Consider the following 19,941-nt stretch of genomic DNA (forward strand, 5'->3'; position numbering starts at 1 on the left):
GAGACCATTAAGACATTTATAAACCAATAAAATAACTTAAACTTAAAACCATAAAATAACTTAAAATCGTGTTGTCTTACCGCAACGCGATGTCCGTCATCCAGCTGCGTTGCTATGCTAATCTTTCCTCGCACAGCTAGCTTGACGCAGTTTTTCTTTTTTCATATAAACTCTTGAACGTTCATGCTTCGGGATGCGTTTGGAGAGGTGCTATAAGTCGGTTTGTCCTGACCGTGTCCACGTTAAGTCGCACTTTTCATTTTAAAAAAGAATACAGGGAAAACAGAAAAGTGCATTGGCTATTTCACAGCCTGTCAGCCATGACTTACACTTCGACCAACTCCGCAAAAACTCCGGTTGCAGGCCTTATTTTTGTCCTTGGTCTGCTGGCTCATGATAAGATCGGGCTTGTTGGGTCCCAGCTCTTTGACACGGATTTTCTCCTCATCGTCCTTCTCACAAACGAGCAGATAAGTAAAAATCTCACCGAATTTGGTGGAAGCTGGTGATCGCTCGTTAAGTTCTCCGTCACTCCTCCGCGTGACTAACTGACTGCGCCGGCGCGCCGCACGAGCATTTTTTAATCGAGACTTTCGCGGCATTTTCTGTTTCTGAGGCAATAGCTTCAGCGCCCCAACGCCATAAAATTCTGTGCCACTGATTGGCCTTTATTTATTAATTTGCCTTGGTAAATAAATAAATAAATAAATAAATAAATAAATGTCTATTTCGCTGCACTTCATATTCAATCATATTACATCAAGGCACGCATACTGGTAGGTAAAACTGATTTAAAACTGAATATATAAAAATATATTTTTATATGTATTTTTTTTTATATGTATCCCCCTCCTATCAGGGAGGGCAGCGCCCCAGCGCCCCCTATGGGCCGGCCGCCACTGACACTGGTTATTACAGGTCTGTGAACATTCAACTCTTGGGGCCAGACACTCGTGAAGTCCACGGTTCACCGCAAATAAAGTGCTCTTGAAACCCATCTCCGGGATATCAGTTAAATGTCTCAGCATCAAATATCACCAACCCTTCATCTGATAAGAAGACCTTCGAACATACTGGAGCCTGCTGGTAGTTCTCTCAATATAATGCAAGTACTTCAGTTATTTACTCCCATCCATCACCGTGCTCAGACATTTGTCAGAGTCACGGCTGGTCGAATGTTTTGCCATAAATCACTAAAGAAGAGTTTGCTTTCATACTTGCTTGTTGGCTGTTCTGACTTATGATGTTGTATGCTTTTGGATTACATCCAAACATAACGATATTGTCATGAAATGACAGATAGAAGCAATTCTGTTAGACTCTGCTTGGCCAGAAAACAGTAAATTCAGCTAATCTTATCATTCCCCACTTAAGGTTTGTTTTTGTATTTTTTTTTCACGTGTTGTTCTGCAGTGATGCAGTCTCGTCCCTTTATTAGTCATACGATGTCCCGTTGCCAGTTTCACTGCCTCCCTACTCTTCTCTCTTTCCCCACTAATCTTCCCTCCATACTGCCTCTCTGCATCGCTCTCTCTCTCCCTCTCACGTTTTTTGTTCCTCTGTCATCCCCCAAGGTGACTTTCCTTCCTTCACAGACACTGCAGCTGCTCCTCGCTTTTGTTCTGGAAGGCCTGAGTGTGGATAAGAGATGAGAGAGATGCAGACCGGGAGGAATAAAGAGACAGAGGACCAAGGGAGAAAATGGGTGTGTGGAAGAGGAGGAGGGAGGACTGATGAGATTATCAAGCAGGGTGGAGGAATCTACAGTGTTGATTCACCACCCAAATCAGTAAGGCAACAATCGCACACCACACGTGCAGACACATTGGTTCCAGTAAAATAACAAATAAAAAATTAAAAAATTAAAAAATGAAACGCCAACATTAAGAGACTTAGGTTATTTAACAGATGCTTACCTTAATAACAAGTTTCATTGCATCACCACTGTGATTAGCACAGTTGCCACATCACAGTGAGAAACAGTGACTGTTCGCCACCGTCAGCACTAAATGCAAGTATCTGGGACAGATTTTCTAAATTTAGGGATCAAAGAAACACAGAGCGAACACAGGAGATGGAGAAAAGGAGGGACAGCAGGAAAAAAGGGAGGCAGATTTGGACAGTAAGGGCCAGAGGATTAGGGAGGGATTCCCAAATCGGCCTGAACCCAAAGAATTCATGCAGCTCTCTGTTCAAATGGCAAATAAAGGGCTGCAGTTATTTTTCCAAAGGCATTCACCCATTTCATTCTCCCATTTACAGATCATTATCTTGTCTTTTCTTAATTATAAGACTCACTCTAAAATGGTCGACTGTTCAGTTTGCACTTCTCTGTAATGATTCCATGAATGATCTGGATTATCAAGCCTGTAATTGCTACATTGTTAAGTTAGAAATGGGCAATTTCTTTTTTTCTTTCTATTCTGTTGTATAAAACAGAAACATTCTTCATTCTGTGTTGTTCTTCATGTTCTGAGTTGTTCCTAAAGCGTTTTTGTGTGTGTCTGTGTCAGGCTGCATCCTGTTGGGGATGGCTGCTGACATCAAGGAGTGTCATTGCTATGGGGTGGGGGTGTCTGGTCTGGTCTGGTCTAGTGGGTGGTACATGTCTAAGTAACATTCACATCAATGCCAGGTCCAAACGTTTCCCAGCAGAACGTTGAGTTGTCAGAAGATGGTCAGTGTCATCTACTGTACTTCTCCTGTCAGTGGTTATAATGTCGTGATAATAATTGCAGATCCACTGATGAAGTTTTGGGCAGTTACCAGATTTGTACTGGAAATGTCAATTTGTTTTGTTGTTCAACCAAACAAACATATACTTGCAGTTCTATAGCCAATTTAGGATCACTAATGGACCTAATATAGTGAACATGAAATGCGTGTTAATTGGCACAATAAACTGATCTACTAATTCTTAGATGAGTTTTTTTAATACAGAGTCTGTCTATTCAATAACACTCAATATAAATCTGGTACAATACTAATATTTCTCTATACACGTCATAAATGTACAATACAGTGTACACACATACAGTATTAACACAAATCACTTACATGTATCTTCTCTTTACAGTAACCTTCCAACTCGTTAAGAGTTTATCACAATGGCTGATTTTCTGTCCGGCAGATGATTGTGGCCAAAGAAAAAGGTTTTTCAGACTAAAACCCAAATCAGACACTTAAGTATTTACATCCCTGAAAAATGTACATGAATACACAAGAGTTATTGTCTTCTGTCTGGCTCACAAATAGTGTAAAAGGGGTGAGGATGAAAGAAGAGATAGCCCATAGCTCAAGGAGACTCCAAGTCCATACAAAGTTAAAAGTGTACTCTACTTAGTGACATAAATCTTTACCTAATGTAACACCCATTATACATCTGCTGACTGAGGGCTGGCTTATTGTAGTTTTGTCCAGCAAGTTTTGAAAAGAGAGACGAAGCCCTGAGGAGAGAGAGATATTTTAACATGTCCGGGACTCGATCCAGAAGCTGACAGTCTCTGCAGCCGTTCAAAGTAATGTCCAAAAGCAGTGACTCTGCCATCCAGAGCAACAAGCGGATAACACAAGGAGATGTCCCATGGTGTTTTTCCATTTCTCAACTTTATGATACTTGTTAACCTGCAGTGACTTGAGAAAAAAAATGTAAATAAAGTTTTCACAAAATATTGCCCTTTAATTCCCACTTTAAAACTGAAGTGATACGATTTCAGTAGTATTACAATGGCCTGTCATATACACCTAGATACAATTGCTCCATATAATTTGCTTTTATGTTACGTCCAGCAGCCTCCTGTTGTTAGTTAGAACATGAAGTCCCTTGTCCTTTCTTTCCCCCCAAAATCTAAACCATAAACAGAAAACCAACAATTTTGTGTTCACATTCTATTAGTTCTCAACCTAGGGGGTCATTGCTTTGCTCACGGTTTATTGCACATATTCATGGACACACACGTTTGGTCATCAACGCAATCACACATTGGTTGTATACACACACACACGCACGCACGCACACACACACATGCATACAAATGCAGGTGCAAATGCACAAATACATTTGTAACAACTATTCCCATAATAATAATAATAAATAAGACCAATAATAAAAAAAAACTCATGCCTTTTAGTTTAATGCACACACATTCTTCTACAACATGGTGCTTACTGAAAATCAAATCTGAATCTTTTTTTTTTTTTTGCAGTTTTCTGGTACGTTTATGTGAGTCTGTAAACTTTGAATCTGAACACTTGCATTTTTCTGCCTTTAATTTGCTATACCGAGTATAGTATGTGCAAACAGTTACGCTCTACGTTGATACATCGTTGTAAACATACAGCAGGACATTCAGCACCATGAGAATATACTTAGAACTCAATTAAGGCATGAGAAAATAAGGGGAACAAAAGAAGAAACGCAGACTTCCATTAATATTTGTCTCACTGAGAATATCTGTGCAGGTAGATATTGGTGTGCTTTCACAGATTATGACTAAATACAGATCAGTGTGCTGTGTGTGTCTGTCTGTGCATATGTACATGCACATGCAAGTTTGAAGTGCACGCAGTAGCAATACTGTATGCATGTACTGTATGTATTGTATTCATTAGTGGTTATCTATCCCTTATGCAATAAGATGAGAGCACTAGTATTTTCAGTAGTTGTGTCTATAGTGTTGTCATAATGCTTGCACGCACCACCCTGGCCTGTGTAAGCAGAGCAGAGAGCAAGACTTAATTACACCTCACTCCACATCTGAATGGAACCAGCAGTCGTGGGATTGACCTTTATAAACTGGTTCTCATTTGCCTCACACCTGATTATATGCACACCTATTCTCACCATCTATTTCCATCTTAAGATACACACAATTCTTCAGATTCACACACACACTCGCTCATGCAAGCACGCTCTGAAGACCAGCCTCATTCCCTTACTGCATCTGTGAGGCATCGATCGGTGCCATCACTGGCCTCAACCCGCGGCTTACGGCTCTTTCTCTGGCCTCCCCCCTCCACCCAGGAGTTATGGATAACTGTCCCCCCACTGGGAGCTGGGTCTACCTGCAGAAGTGACACAACCCTTTTCTTAACACGTGTCTTTAGGGCACGGCGCAGTTTCTGCCTGGTGAAAGCGTAGAGCAGAGGATGAAAAATGGTGGTTCCATAAGCCATCGCCAGGAAGCACAGACGGATCCGTACCAGGTTGTCACTGGGACCCATGCACAGGATCAGGACATTGACTGCGGACAGAGGGGCCCAGCAGCCCAGAAAGGTGGATATGATTATTAGGGACATTTTTAGGACACGGCGTTGACGTTCCCTTCGGTCTCTGTGCCTGCGCACCGCCCGACGCAAGGCGATGATGGCAGAAACCGAAGCCTGGACACCCATGGAGGAGGCAGGCAGAGGTGTAGTGGAGTGGGCCTGGGCTGATGTTGAAGCTAGGGTTGGAGAGACAGGGGTTGCTGGTGTGGTTGCGATGGGAGTGGTGGCAGCGGTACTGACAGTGGTGACTGTCGCTCCGCTGTCAGACATCCCTTGGGGCATGGAAGAAAGTGGTGGCGGTGACGTTGGTGTAGGGGTGGGAGAGGGGATGAGGGGAGGGTGGGAGAGGTTCTGGTTCTGGTTGGGGGACACTACCTCTGTTGATAAGTTGAGGTCCTTCCTCCTCCGCCTCCTACAGCGTATGCGGCAGGTGGAGTCCTTTGAACGTGTATTCCTCATCATGTGAGAGCCGATGCGGATGTTGAGGGCTTGGAGGATCCTGGAGTATGTGAACAACATGACTGCCACAGCTATGAAGAAGCAGGGCACTTGGAGTAACAAATGGTAATACATAGCCATGCCTGTGTAATACCCCTGTCCTCCAACACACAGCAGTGTCCTGTTCTGCCATAATGGAGGCAGATGGTGTGAAGGGTATGAAGGGGGAGTAGAGGGTAATAAGGAAGGAGAGAGGGAGGAAAAAATGGTGGTCAGCCCAGTGGTGAGCTCAGAGTCATTGCCCTGCCTTTCTGGCTCATCGTCCTCAGCATCCTCAGCACTTGAAGAGAAGAAGTCTCCCTCAAGGAAGGGCAGGAAGAAAACAGCCAGAGACACGGCCCACACAGCTGCCAGGAGCAGTGCAGCACGCCTGGGTGTCAGCAGGCGACTGGCCGGACGCACTGAGATGTCGTATCGGTCCAAACTGATCACTAACACGTTGACCGCTGTGGCCACACTGGTGAATGTGACGCAGGCCTCGTGAAAGCAGCAAAGCGTGGCCAGGCTTCCAACCCCACTTTCACTGGCTGGTAGAAGGATCACAGCCACAGTCAGAGGCAGACACAGCAAGCAGACCAGTATGTCGAGCACATGGAGGTTGACAGTGACCAGGTTACTGACGGAATCCACGAGGTTAGACTGAGCACAGTAGAGCACAAGCACGGTCAGGTTGCTGCTGAAGCCCAGCACGAGCTCCAGCATCAGCACAGTGGTCAAAGACACCTGAAAGCCGAGAGGGTAGGGTGTGCTCCAGCCCTCCTCTTCACCCACCTCTCTCCCTCCATCTAGCAGGCCTACCCCCTGACCATCGCTGGTCTCCAGGAGGTCACGATAGCCTTCGGTTTCCATTGACACCACAGCAGTTCGTCACACATAGCAACAGTGGCCTCCACACCAGATCATGTTCTATGTTTCCTTTTCCTCTGGCTCAAATGAGACAGCAATGAAGGTGATGACAGGATCTTTGGTTGGATCTACAAAAAAACAAAGAGAAAGGAAAGGAAAAGGGAAAGACAGATGAGGGAGAGAGAAACTGTCAGATATTATATGTGAAGAGAAGCCACAAGTTAATGCAATGAGGTAAAAGTAATCTTGGCTTTGACTGGAGTCATTGCAATTCAAGCTGTTGCTGATGAACCATGAAATCTCCCTTGGCTCAGCAGTTAGACAGCGGCACACTTCATATAGACAATGTTAACAGTTCAGAGATGATTTGGAGCAGGATGTCTCTTGGGGGAGATGAGTAGGTATGAACACATACAGGATCCCTGAGCTGCACAGATTTTAACAAACCAGTGGGGATTTTATTTCCATGCTGCGCTTACAGTTCATGTACGAGCCTGAAATCTGTAATGTTCTCTCATGGGCATGAGTGGGTGGAGGTTTGATTCATTCTTACACAACATACAATATATGGGCCAGGAAGAAAGCATGCAGGATGAAGCATTTGCAAATCAGGATTCAGCCAGCACACCTGTAGTGTTGTCTGTGGTGGTTAGATCTATGGGTACTGTGCGTCAGTGATTGACAACTCACATTTGGAAGATCACTTACACCCGTGAAGAGTCAATAAAATGTCAATCATTAGGTAAATCTGCTGCCTTATTTTTCTTCAACCAGTATAAACTTGTCAGCTTCTCTTAGAGGAGAGATGGACATTGGTAGAATGATAGAGACCCTGTATTGCATGTCAACATAGCAGGCATCCAACTGAGGGTGGCAGCAGTTAATAGTTCTCACGAAGGAGACATAATGAAGATGAATGGATCAATGATCCACAGACATTGCCACATAACAATGCTATCAGAGAAAGACCAGCTCCCCGGAATCCTCTCTTCACACCCCCCTTAGTTTTCCTTTTTCTTGCATCCTTCACATCCATTCCTACCAGGTTACTGGCAGAGACAGACTACTTTACATGTAGTGCACGTTATCCATGACTGGCTCTTCCGGCCCTATGCATGGGAGGGAATCACACGAAGCGCTGATCGATTCACGAGATGCCTTGTTGGTATGCAGTGAGAAGGAAGACTAGCCCCTGAGTACCCGAATGAAGAAGTTATCGAAGTGTGTCCTTCCTGGCACCGTTGACCTTAGCCTTTAATGTCAACCTTTCCTCTGCCACGGCTTTTGTTCTCACCCTCTTGTTTGCCTTTTTCCGTTTGTTGTATTCCACAGTTTTTCCTCCCATTTATCATGTGGAAAAGACCTGCAGGCAGAACAGGACTCAGGGTGGAACAGTGGTCTATCTTAATTCACTAATGGGTTTCATGGGGTTTGCGGTTTTGCTGAAACATTGATTTAAAGCATCATCGATCTGCCAATTTAACAAGCCTGAGGCAAGGGAACACATAAACACACTGCCTATCACATCCTCTCACGGGTACCTGTATTCTCATTTTGAGTGCTGCATAAAGAAGCAGTGAGTGAGTACCAACAGGTGCAGTGGATAACTTGGCTTTATTCTTTATTTTTCTTTGTTTATTCACTTTATTGTTACTTTGAGTCAAGTCTGGTCTTGCCTGGCTTCACTGAGCTCGTCTTCCATATTTACTGTGTTTTTATTGTCCCCTGACAGCCCTCCAAACTAACTGAAAGTGGAAATTTGGTCTTTGGTTGCTTGATGATTGCATGGTCATGTGAATCAATCAGGTTTTGGTCAATATGGTCGACAACATGGGGCTACAGGGGATCTTGGAGCAAACAAGGGAGCACTTTGTGTTTGACAGTCAATTACTCACATCAATCACAGAGCAGAACATGTGTGTCAATACTGCATTATTATCCAAGAGGCGTCTTCCAGCATATGTGAGGCTTGTGTGAGGCACTGCGGTAAATTAATGTCAGGGTATGTTTGATAGAAATGTGATATGTTTTGATAGAAAGAAACCTCACCAAATAAATAAATGAAACAGAAAACATGATAAATGTCACTGCTCACAAACAATGTGACGACCAATTTGACAAGACCAAAAATAGCCATGGTACTTTGTGATCACTGAGTTGATCAGTCTCATCAAACGACATCTGTTTCTCTTAACTCTACTGCCAGTAATTACAGAGGATTGACTGCACTCTGAGCAGGCGATGAGCAAGCAGAACAGCTCTCAACAAGCTTTTCTATGACTCAGAAACAATAAGCCAAAATCAGTCCAGTGGTAAAGTATACTTACTACTCAGTGCTCAAGTGGTAAGACTCACAAAGGGACACGGACAATAGAATATAAAACGTTTGTGTTATCATGCGGTTGCCCTCAGCAAGACGGAATGTGGAAAAAGCTCTCTATGTGAGCAGATGTGTCTCTGACCTGTGGGCACCAAAAGTCACAATATTATAGTTTGTACAGGAATAGAGGGAACAATAAAATTCAATGTGTGGACAGGGAGTTGAACTTAGCTGAGTAGCCTTTCTAATAATCGCTCATGTTTCTGTCTATCAGGGGGGGAAATTGTAAATACTGCACCTGAGCTTGCAGCTCAGTCATGTGGTTCTCTGTCCTGGTACCTGAGAGGCAAGCTACAGAGAAGAGAATTCACTGCACCATTTGGGAGTATGTGTTTGTGAGCTGGTGCATCAGAAAATAGCTGGAGACAATGTGAAGCTTTGCACCACAAATTATTTTGAGCCTGTGACTGACAAGTGTCACAGATGGGTAATGGGCAGGGGAAGCTTCAGGCATGTCCTTGATATGTAATGTTAGAAAATCATCTGAAAAACTGGCATTAAAAATTGTGGGCATTAAGCATTAAGTTTAAAAAGTGTCCTGACTCCTCCCTTTATAAAATCCCAAAGGCAATCTAATTTCAGCATTTTTTTTTTTTAAGAATAAAACTGTTGATGTCATGGGATATCAGTCAATAGCCTAATATACACTCATGGGCTAGAAGCTAAATCCAGTGAGTGGTTGGTTCTGTAAGGAAGGAGAGAGGTTTTAATTAGGTTCTTTCTGTCCTTTTTACCACATCTTGTGCCATTCATGGCAGATTCTGTGATTTGCTCCTAAACAATAAAGAGACAGTGTCCTAGACAGCACAGCTCAATAACCCTGCTGTCAGGGTTATTATAGGTGTTGGGTAAGACATGACAAGTTGTCAAGCCACTTTTCACAATATCAGAGGGCAAATACAGAAGAAAATCGTGTTGTCAGTCTGAAAAGTAACTTTTTTTCTCTTTATTTTCCAATCTTGCATTCACTCTATACACAGAAGCTAGCCACATATTTAATTTGTACTCTGACAACACATTTCCTGCCAGAGGCTTAATTACTTCTTCCCAGCAAGACAAACAGTAGACGTGTTTTCATCCCAGACTAACAATGCAGTGTGACATATTTCTTGGCATATTTATTGGCTATGTCTTTTTGAAATTACACGCCACATTACTACCCTGTGAGGATAAGTCAGAACAGGAGGACGTCCAACAGTGTACATACTGTAGGTCATGAACAAGACTAAAACTGAGGCGTGAAAAATTATCTTCTGAGAAGAGTTGCACGGAAATGAAAATGATCCTGATAATAATAGCAAAAGTCTAATACGTGTTAGTTGTATTTACCCTATTCTGGTTGCAATCTCCCAAGATGCTGGTTAAATGCACCTGAAATGAAAAACTGTGCACGCTTATCAAATACGATCTTAGTCAATGGCACAACTGCAACTCTTAGTCCCTTATTTTTAGACATAAATAATGCACTTATTTATATTGCTATACTTTTCAATGAATGAGATTCGTTTAGTATTAACTCCTGAATAAAAAATACAATTAGATTTCAGGAATGAGTTACTCAAATTCTCTCATTTCTAACAGAGGCACACTTTACATCACAGAAAAAAAATACATTCCAAGGCCAGGGTTCTTTTCTGATATGCAACACATGCACGTTGCCTGCGAATACCTGAAATGAGGCAGAAACAGGTTATTGAATGTGGCCTGATTGTTGTCCATCGTGCTGCTGCATGCCTAGGTCTCTACCTGCTGCTATCACACATGCTGATCTTGGCCTAAAAAGGATGACCCCCTATCTAAATTGGCAATATAAATGTAACAGAAGCAGATGTATGTGAGATGGGCTTAATTACTTAAGCAAGAGCACCTCCTGTGGGCTATATGGAAAGCCTCGACGTGTTGAGTTAAATGGCAGAGATGTAACAGCCACACAAATTAAGAATAGCAGATATGCAGCTCAGACCTCATTCCATATGGTAAGCTTCTTGTTTAGTTCAGCAGCCTGTCTTCAAGATTAAGTCAATTATACTCAATCTTGAATGCTTGCTTTGAGTTTGTCTCTCCTTTAAGAGACTGGGGCCTCTTGCTGACAATGGCTTCGTTAGAGTACCATTCATAGGGAAAGTGGTTAAGGGACAAACAGTCCCCCTTCAAGGACAGGTACGTATCCAACTGTTAAGGGCAATTAGTGGCACCAGTTTCTGGCTCCTGCAGAAACAAGCCAAGTAAGTTTCTGATTGTTTTTTACCCACAGAGTTTCTTATTTAAACCTCCACATCCCACCAGTCCCTTACAACCAAAGAACCTAATTGTATGAACGTCTTCTCAAAACTCTACAAGTCCAGTTGCCCTTTTAAATGCTTTTAGATATCTGTGTGCTGTATGCATGACGACAACCACAGTCAAAGTAAATGTAGTAAGTAAGTAATCACTTACTTCCAAAAATGAGATGGAAAACAAAATGTTTTGGCATTTATCAGTGACAGTGAGCATAGGGCATCTGACCACAAAATGAAAGTAGAGCTGTATTGTATGGTAGTTTATATAGGCTTCTATCTCCAAGGGAAATTGCTGTCTTCGTCTTCTTTGATGGATGTTTCCTTGAAAAAATTGCAAAATGTCAGTACAAATGAGAGATGAGAATGAGGCCTTTGCTCTTTGATTCTATGGGACTGTCACCAAAAGTTGACATTTAGGGAAGAAAAAGAGTCAGAAGAGAGAGGCAGGACAGAAGAGGACTGAAAGAGATAAAGAGGGAAACGAGAGAAAGCAAATAGGATGACAGCGCATGCAGCACGCTGACTCACGGCAGTCTTAGGTATTCCTAATGTCTGCAGCGAGACAATCGATCAAAGGCTTAATTTTCCTACTCCATTCATCTAGCAGCGCTAACAGCAAGCAGCCACCAGCTGGCCAGCAGCATCCCTGGCAGGCTCCCAGCAAACTAGCCTGGACAGGCCAGCAACACTACCAGCTCAGCGCGAGCAACAGACTCCCTGCCTGTCCACTGTGTTTCTGATCAGTTCTCCGCCAGGAACTTAACTGAACACGGTGAAGGTGTAAGCTGCTACTCAACACTGTTACGCCATATGTGAGGCCAAACGCTGCTTAACACTGCGCAATCTCAAAATGGGGTATCATAAATCAAGCCACACTCACCAAAGACATGCAAGCACACCACGTAGTGCACAATGTATTTCTAACTGCCACCCACCCACGCAACCACCCACCGCCCGCCCACGTCTCTGCACACGCTCCCTGTCCGTATGCTCTCTGCAGACAGGGCGGAAGATGGATTGCTCTCCAAGGTGAGTGACACGTTGTGCGCTTGAGTAACTGCTGAATCCCATCCGCACTTAGGCCTGCGACAATTTAGGGAGAAGAAGACGGGGGTAACAGGAGGTAAGATGAAAACGGGAGGTAGGTGCAGTGTGGAGGTGATGGATGGGAAGGAGGCTTAGGGGTGTGCAGATGGATGCTGAGGCGAGTGCTCGCTGGAGGAGAATGTTTGTTCCCTGCTCACTAGCACTATCCATCTCTCTTTTGAATAGTCCCTGTTGCACCATCTCCCCTCCCCTCTTCACCATCTGTCCTGGAGTCACAACACTGATCTTTGCTTTCTCTCTATACAATATGTTTTGTGTAATCCCATTAGACAGTCTGGACAGCCTATTCTGTGATTTTTAATATTAAAATAGTGTTTGCTAATGCGACAGTACAAGTAGCCCTGCTTATATTGCTGCAAATGCACCAGACTATGCAGTTAAAATAAAACGTTTCGTGTCCTTTCGTTTAATTTCCCCTATTTCTGACAGGTTGATATGAGCACATCAGTCAGGCATCTATGGTCGACAGGTTAATTATCACAGCCCGTAATCTATGTATAGGTGCAGCTCTGTATAGATATAAGACCTTGATCCCTGTGCAGCTCTGGTCCACAGGGCGTGAGGCATCATTACAACATGACAGTGTGCTCAATGCATTTCATCTGACTCCACCGTTCATTAAAGACAGTCCTCCATCCAGCTAAGAGGCCCGAACCCACAATTTTGCTATTATGTGCGCCACCCATCAATAAGCTCTAATCAAGGCTTCCGTGCAATCACAGCTCTGTAAAACAAGAAGAAATCAAAAACGCATGTAAAAACAGAATCAAAGTAAGTGAAGACTTAAAAAACACAAATCAGAGCTTTGTGCCCCTTCCCCATTCAGCAGAATGGGAATGATTAGTGATGATCCAAGACAATAAAACCAGATAAAATGGAGAGGCATAACAGCGTTCATCATATCTCTATTATACCAATAATTATTCCTTCATTCGTTATGTGCTCTGAAGAGGTTGTTCACGATTAGCACTATCAGGTGATAATGGTTTGTCCAAATGCAGTCTTCAGGCCGTGGCACAATGTGAATGTTACCCACCTGTGAAGCTCTGGGCTGCATTAGTAAGTAAAGTGAATAAACAGCCAAGACACAGTGAGATGCGGGGCCACTTTAATGCTGCTCTGGTGACGTAGTGAAAAACCAGCAGCTGTGTGATAACAGGCCTCGCTCTCCACTTGTTTAGCAAGAAATAGCTTTGACCCCTGGGCTGAACACACAGATGTGCACTGCAAATCTCATACAAGTGTAAAAAAAATAAAGAGACAAGAGGATTTAACAAATGAAATTAAATTCACTTGGAGTACTATGATTATGTACCTGAGAACAGTATCATTTTTATCTGCTAACTCAGAAGTGCCTTATACATGTATTTTATTTTTATTTATTTATTCATTTTTAATTTTGGGTATGATGAAGTATCCTCAAAGCTTTTTCCATCTGTCTCTTTGGGAGCTGCATTTTTGCCACATTAAATTGTTGGGGTACACAAAACTACTCTTTGTTTGGGGAATATCTCTGGTGAAATATCCAACAATTGAATATGTCTTCACAATGTGGTTGTGGAATCTATGGGCTGATTGAGGCCTTTCTGTGTGGAGTTTGCATGTTCTCATTGTGTCTGCGTGGGTTCTCTCTGGGTACTCCGGCTTCCTCCCACCATCCAAAGACATGCTCATTAGGTTTGTTGATGATTCTAAATTGGCTGTAGGTGTGAGCGTGAAAGGTTGTTGGTTGTCTGTCTCTCTGTGTTAGCGCTGTGATAGACTGGAGACCTGTCCAGGGTGAACCCTGCCTCTCACCCAATGACAGCTGGGATAGACTCCAGTCCCCCTGAAACCCCCCAAAGGATAAGTGGTTACAGAAAATGAATGAATGAATGAATTTGGTTGGACCAATTTTCCATTTGATAATTTCCACTGAAAAAAGTTGAACAGTGTAAAAATAGAGTGCAGGAGAAGAAGAGTTCCCATTGCACACAACCAATGTACTGTCCAGGATGTTCTTGGATTAACAGCAAATAGGTTATTTTTTTAAGTAATGGGGGTTTTGATTTATTCTTATTTACCATTTACCATCTGTGGAATAGCCTTGAAAAGAACCTCTCTCTTTTAATTAAATATTTCTAATAAAAGAACATTGTCTGTCCAGTTTCTTTCCTGTCTGCACATTGAGGTGTGTTTTGGTATATTAGAGATGCAGATCAGTAGGACAGTGTAAAACCATTTGCAGGAGCACGCATGCCATAGCTGTCACGTTTGCCAACAAACATAACTGAAGCTGAGTCATAAAAACATTGCTCTACGGCAGTAAGATTCAATACTCCAAAAGGTATCTTCAACAGGGTGACCCTGTGAAACTGCGTAGCAGTATGTTTAAAATAAAATTAACCCTAATCAGGACAATTATGCAGTCTATTACGGTTCGCGTTCAGCTTAAATTTAATCAGACCCTGCTTCTGATCTGTGCCTGCAGAGAGAAGAATATCTCTATGCACCAGCTCTCTGGAGTAGACTGTGTCTGTCTGTGAATGGCTGGGCTTAAGAGGACTGGAGAGAAGGTAAAGAGGCCGGAAAACTGTAGGAAAAAATAGGTTGGAGGGAACAGAATGAGAGCTATGTGCTGAATGGAACTGGTGAAAAAATGCTCAAATGATTAAGCTATTTCACTCAAGAAAGTAATTAGATCTCAGTTATGGCCTTTTATTTCCAACAGACAGGAGATGATTGGCCATGAGGGGAGAGCATCACTGCAGGCATCGGTGCAGCTACCTCACCATAACCACAGAAACGGATGTAATCTGAGTAGGAGAAGACCAACACATGCACAAATATATTATAACTGCTAAATCCACATGTAGACGTTTCATAAGGAAACCACCAGGAGGCACAGAGTAAATGATACGCATGCCAAGCACTTGTAAATCATACAGTCTCACAGCAGATGTGTGCGCAGCATGGAAATGCACACGCAATTATATTACAATCATGCGCTCAGTGTAAAGCACAGGCAAATAAAGCAGCCGTACAGATGAATGGGCACACCAGCTCTTTCTAGCTTACATGACTTTTCTCTCGATAGACTGTTTCTCCATGACCACTCCACTGTCCTCAAATAATGATGTATTGTTCCATTTCCTCTTTCTGTTTGCTCTCTATGTGTTGTGCTTTCACTGTTATCTCCCTTCTCTTTTTTCCTCATCCACAGCTGTAATGTGCTTCACCTCTCCGTTTCCCTGAGTGTGTTAAGTTAGGGAATTCATGTGATTCTGATTTCACAGTGAACCTTGGTGCACTGAAAAGAAGAATCAGTCTTAGCCATTGGACATAAGCAATCTATATGGACTAGGTAGGTCCTGATGTTTATTAACATCTGACTTTCCTCTATCATAGGTGTGAGGTTGATTTTATGCGAGGTTGTGGTTTGATAGCTTGTTTCTGTAACTTGTGTCAGCTGGGCCAATTAAAAAAAAATGTGGCACCAATCCGGTCAGAATATGGTTCTAATTAGGAAAATACAAATACAGACACTGTTTTGATTCCCACAACTACACATGTCCTCAAACACAGCTGCAACTAAAGCCTATTGCTGGAGGGTTTTGTAGCAGTGAACGAGACAGTAAATGACTGCTGAGAGATTTTTGCACACATCCACCATCAACTACTTGTAAACGGAGAACAAAAGGATATCTGAAGAAACAAAACAAAAAACAATAAACCACTGTGGCCCTAGCTGTTAAAATTCTTTAACTCAATAAATCATGTTAAAAAATTGATGCACCTTTTTTGTTTTTGAAGTTTTTATGGCAATGGAGCAGCTTATGTAAACCCTGTGTGCTCCTACAATAAGACTCAACTTCAGTCTTGCAATGCAAAGGTAAACAAGACTGTTCTATCAGCATGCTAGACGTACAGCAATCAATTTCTGATTGCAGCCAACCCAAATACGGCATCTACCCTCGACTACACAGCGGCGTCTCGCTGGAGAGTGACACGTGTGGTGGGATAGTTTCCCCACCAGCAGCATCAAAGCTTCTCTATAAATACATGCATAGACGCAAACACACAATGACCCACATGCAAAGCAAACACACAAGCCACCACTGTGAGATAGGGTGGAAATGAAAAAATATTAATACTTGTATCCCTCTGGAAGCCACAGAAGGACTTCTACACGGGAAAGCCAGAGAAACACACCTCTCAGACGTACACAGGCAGAGGACATTGTCCAAAAGGTGTGTTTTAACTCGCAGTTTCTAAATCCTCTGCATGTTTGATTTCAGCCTCATGAAAAAGTCCTTTAATATAAGTCAAAACTGAAACGCAGACTGCAGCATACCATTGTCTATTTTAAAGTCTGTAGTTTCAAATAAAATGAACTTACTAACAACTAAACAATGCATCAGTATTTTATTCACAGCTAAACTTTAATTAGTCGATGAATTACTGGGGTGCATAGAGAGAATACAATTAATATGAGGAAGTATGTGAAAGCAGAATGCAGGGGACTTAAAAGTGCTACAGGGCATGATTGTTCACCATGTATTTTATAGCAATGGAAGGTAAAATGAGCAAACATTTAAGGACTATTGAAGGAATTTCAAAAGATATTAAAGGTTTGGATGAAGGAAGAAAACGCTTTCAGCATAGGCTGAGCTGAATAGTAGGACAGGAAGCAAAATAATTTTGCTTCACATCAAAATCAGAATCAGTTGGCAATGAAAACAACTCTTCTTTCCTTCTAATGCTACAGATCAAGTACTGCAATCCGGCTGCAGTTTGAACCGAGAGAATATTTTTGCCTTTGCTAGTGCAAAGTTGATCAGGAGAAACCCATCGGAGAACCAACGCGCACCCATTTCACATCTCATCAACAAGAGTGAGGTGCTCAATACTGTCTGGGGCACTGCTCCACATTCAAAGAGATGACGAGAGAGTGTGTGTGAGAGAGAGATAGAGAGAACACTGACAAAATAATAATGTCGACTTCAGAACCATTTCCCCCATGGACAGAGACATTTATGAACAAGCTGCTGTTGTGCGCAGAGACGTCATATATCTGATTCCGAATTTACATATAGGCAGAAGTTGGGCGGAGCAAGTGCAGACATTGTACCACCGAATTAAAAACACACGAGACTATATATTCAGTTACCCCCGTATTTCTAATGACGGTACAAAATGCAGTTGGAACCCTGACTAGTCATTAGAGATCACGGTCTTATAGGTGCTATGGCAGTTCAAGAGCAACTAACCGTGGAATAATGTGATCTGACTGAAACATTTGTGAAGTGTGACAGTGCTCTTAAAATGATCAAACGGGCCACCTCCATGTCAAGCGTGGCGCATGCATGTGACTAAGGCATCAACAACCACTGTGGGTCCCCGGGAAATAAGAGTCTTAGTGGATGGATTTTACTATCGGTTCCATATCAAAATAAATAATAATAAAAAAATCACTGACACATTTAGATATTATTTTCCTCTGGTTATGACACCACAGGACAACAAAATGATAATGAACTACTGAGGATTGTTTGTCCTGCTGATCAGTCACTTCATAACCAAAAACGCAAACAAGCCATTAAACTGAGTATCACTGACAAGTACTGAGACTGTTGTCATGCTCATCTTAAACGCTTAAGTGAGGTGATTTGTTATTGTTGCATATAGTTCAAAATCAACACAATGTCTTATCCCGCCTAAGGAAACCCATCATTTGTTTTATTCTGAAGAACAATACAGTATCCATTTAACAGACAAGATCCTTAAACTTCCATCCGCCGCCTTTTTAAAAAAAAATAAATAACTGCACACATTGTATCTGTAAATAACAAAAACACACGACGAGACTTTGGATATTTGCATGATTCTTGTTTCATTCCTCTGCAACGAGTCCCCTGAGAAAAAGTGCCAAAGACAGGTGTTAAACTTACCAGTTTGGTCAGTGGGAATTCCCTTTACATCCTACTGCAGGTGTCGGTGCGCTGCGCTTTCTACAGCACTGGACCTCGGTTCACTCCGGCGCTCTCCAGGACAGCCGGCTGTCAGCCTAAAACGTGACCAGAATAATGTGCCTCCGTTTAGTCATAAATATTACAGCGGTGGGGAGCTCCACGGCTGCAGATACAGAGCGCGGTAGTGACTGCTGTCCGCTCACAACTGAGGTGATACCACAGTGCTTTGGCGGGTTTTTTTCTTCCTTTTAATTCCACGCTCAACACAGCGCGCCACACCAGTCCGCACTTTTATGCCGCGGACTTGCACATCATCCCACTCACGGAGCGGCTAAACGCATGATCGTGCACTAACCGCTCGCCGGAGAGGAGTCGCTCCATCTCAACAACCAATACGGTGATCTGCGGGCGAAGGGGGGAGGGAGGAGGGAAGAAGGGAGGGAGGATGGAGAGGATTTTTGTTGGAAGGGGGAGGAGACCGGGATGCGGTAGGAGGGGTGGGGGGGCCGGGGTGTGTGTAGCCTTTCACAAGGACGACCTGAAATTCCTCAAGGGTGAACGTTGCTCTGTAGTAATTCAACGAGATTTCCCAATTACTTGCGCCTCGTTCCCTCCCCCTCTGAAAAACGCATTACGCACACTTCTCCCGATCTTCCTCAAAGGAGAATAACTTGATATAGCCTACTTGACTTGATAATCAGTCTGCCCGCTACTGTGGAGGATGCTTGTGGAGTCTTCTGTCTTAGCTGTACTCTGGGGGCTATACAGTGCCTGTCTGCACAGCTCATGTCAGAGACTACATTTCCATGTGGTGACTTCGCCGCGGTTGGAGGGTGGGCTGGTGAAAGAAGAGATTCAAAAGGGTTTGAAGTCATATTTCACCTGGGATTATCATCTCATTTCATGCTGCATCCATCCATCAGCTGTCCAATGAGCACCCTGTCAGGAGCTGTGAGCAGGGATCAAGGTCACAGATTGTTAAGTTTATGACCTTGAGCACACTGTAAATATAATGTCCCCCGTCAGTGCAGATCTCACGCTGATTCACAAGGGGCTGCTTTGGCAAGGGGTATGAATGACCGTGCAAGTGAATGTGAGATAACGTGCAGAAGGGGATTTAGATAAAAGGTGTGAACACCTGGAGTTGCTGAGGAGAACCAGAGCAGCACATGTTACCTGTTCACTGTTCATGGAGGAATATGTGCTAGAACCTTGACCAGTTTATGGGTGTATTAGAAACCAGACACTGATTAAAGTTACTGTGTAAAAGTAACCTCAAACACACGTCAAAGTCCTGTGTTTGAACCTTGTATGCTATACAACCTAGAATAAGAAACACTTAATGGATTTAAATTAAATATATGAAGACTCCCTTGCACCATCCTCAAGTAGTAAGCTTTCATTCTCACTCTGACTGTACACTACTCTTCATTCAGAATGACAATCTTGGTTTAAAAGCTACAGGTCAGTTTCCTTCTCCTTTCCTTCATAACGTGCTGATAGTTTGGCATTTTATGAAATGTATAGGTCTACTGACTTATTTACTTATTGTGATTACATCCATGCTTACAGAACTGATGTCTGTCTGGTACACGTCCACACTCCCACCAGA

At 42.9% G+C, this 19,941-nt stretch overlaps 1 protein-coding gene across 1 annotated transcript; it reads right to left on the reverse strand.

Moving 5' to 3' along the window:
* Positions 1-2,917: 2,917 nt before the first annotated feature.
* Positions 2,918-18,714, reverse strand: LOC125006115 (G-protein coupled receptor 22). The gene is made up of 2 exons (XM_047581854.1): positions 18,309-18,714; positions 2,918-6,740 (listed from the first exon to the last, which is right to left on the reverse strand). Exon 2 carries the CDS (start codon positions 6,613-6,615, stop codon positions 4,927-4,929), a length of 1,689 nt encoding a protein of 562 aa, XP_047437810.1. The 5' UTR covers positions 6,616-6,740; positions 18,309-18,714; the 3' UTR covers positions 2,918-4,926.
* Between the last annotated feature and the right edge of the window lie 1,227 nt (positions 18,715-19,941).

This window comes from Mugil cephalus, chromosome 4, assembly GCF_022458985.1.
Source record: "Mugil cephalus isolate CIBA_MC_2020 chromosome 4, CIBA_Mcephalus_1.1, whole genome shotgun sequence".
Lineage (NCBI taxonomy): Eukaryota > Metazoa > Chordata > Actinopteri > Mugiliformes > Mugilidae > Mugil > Mugil cephalus.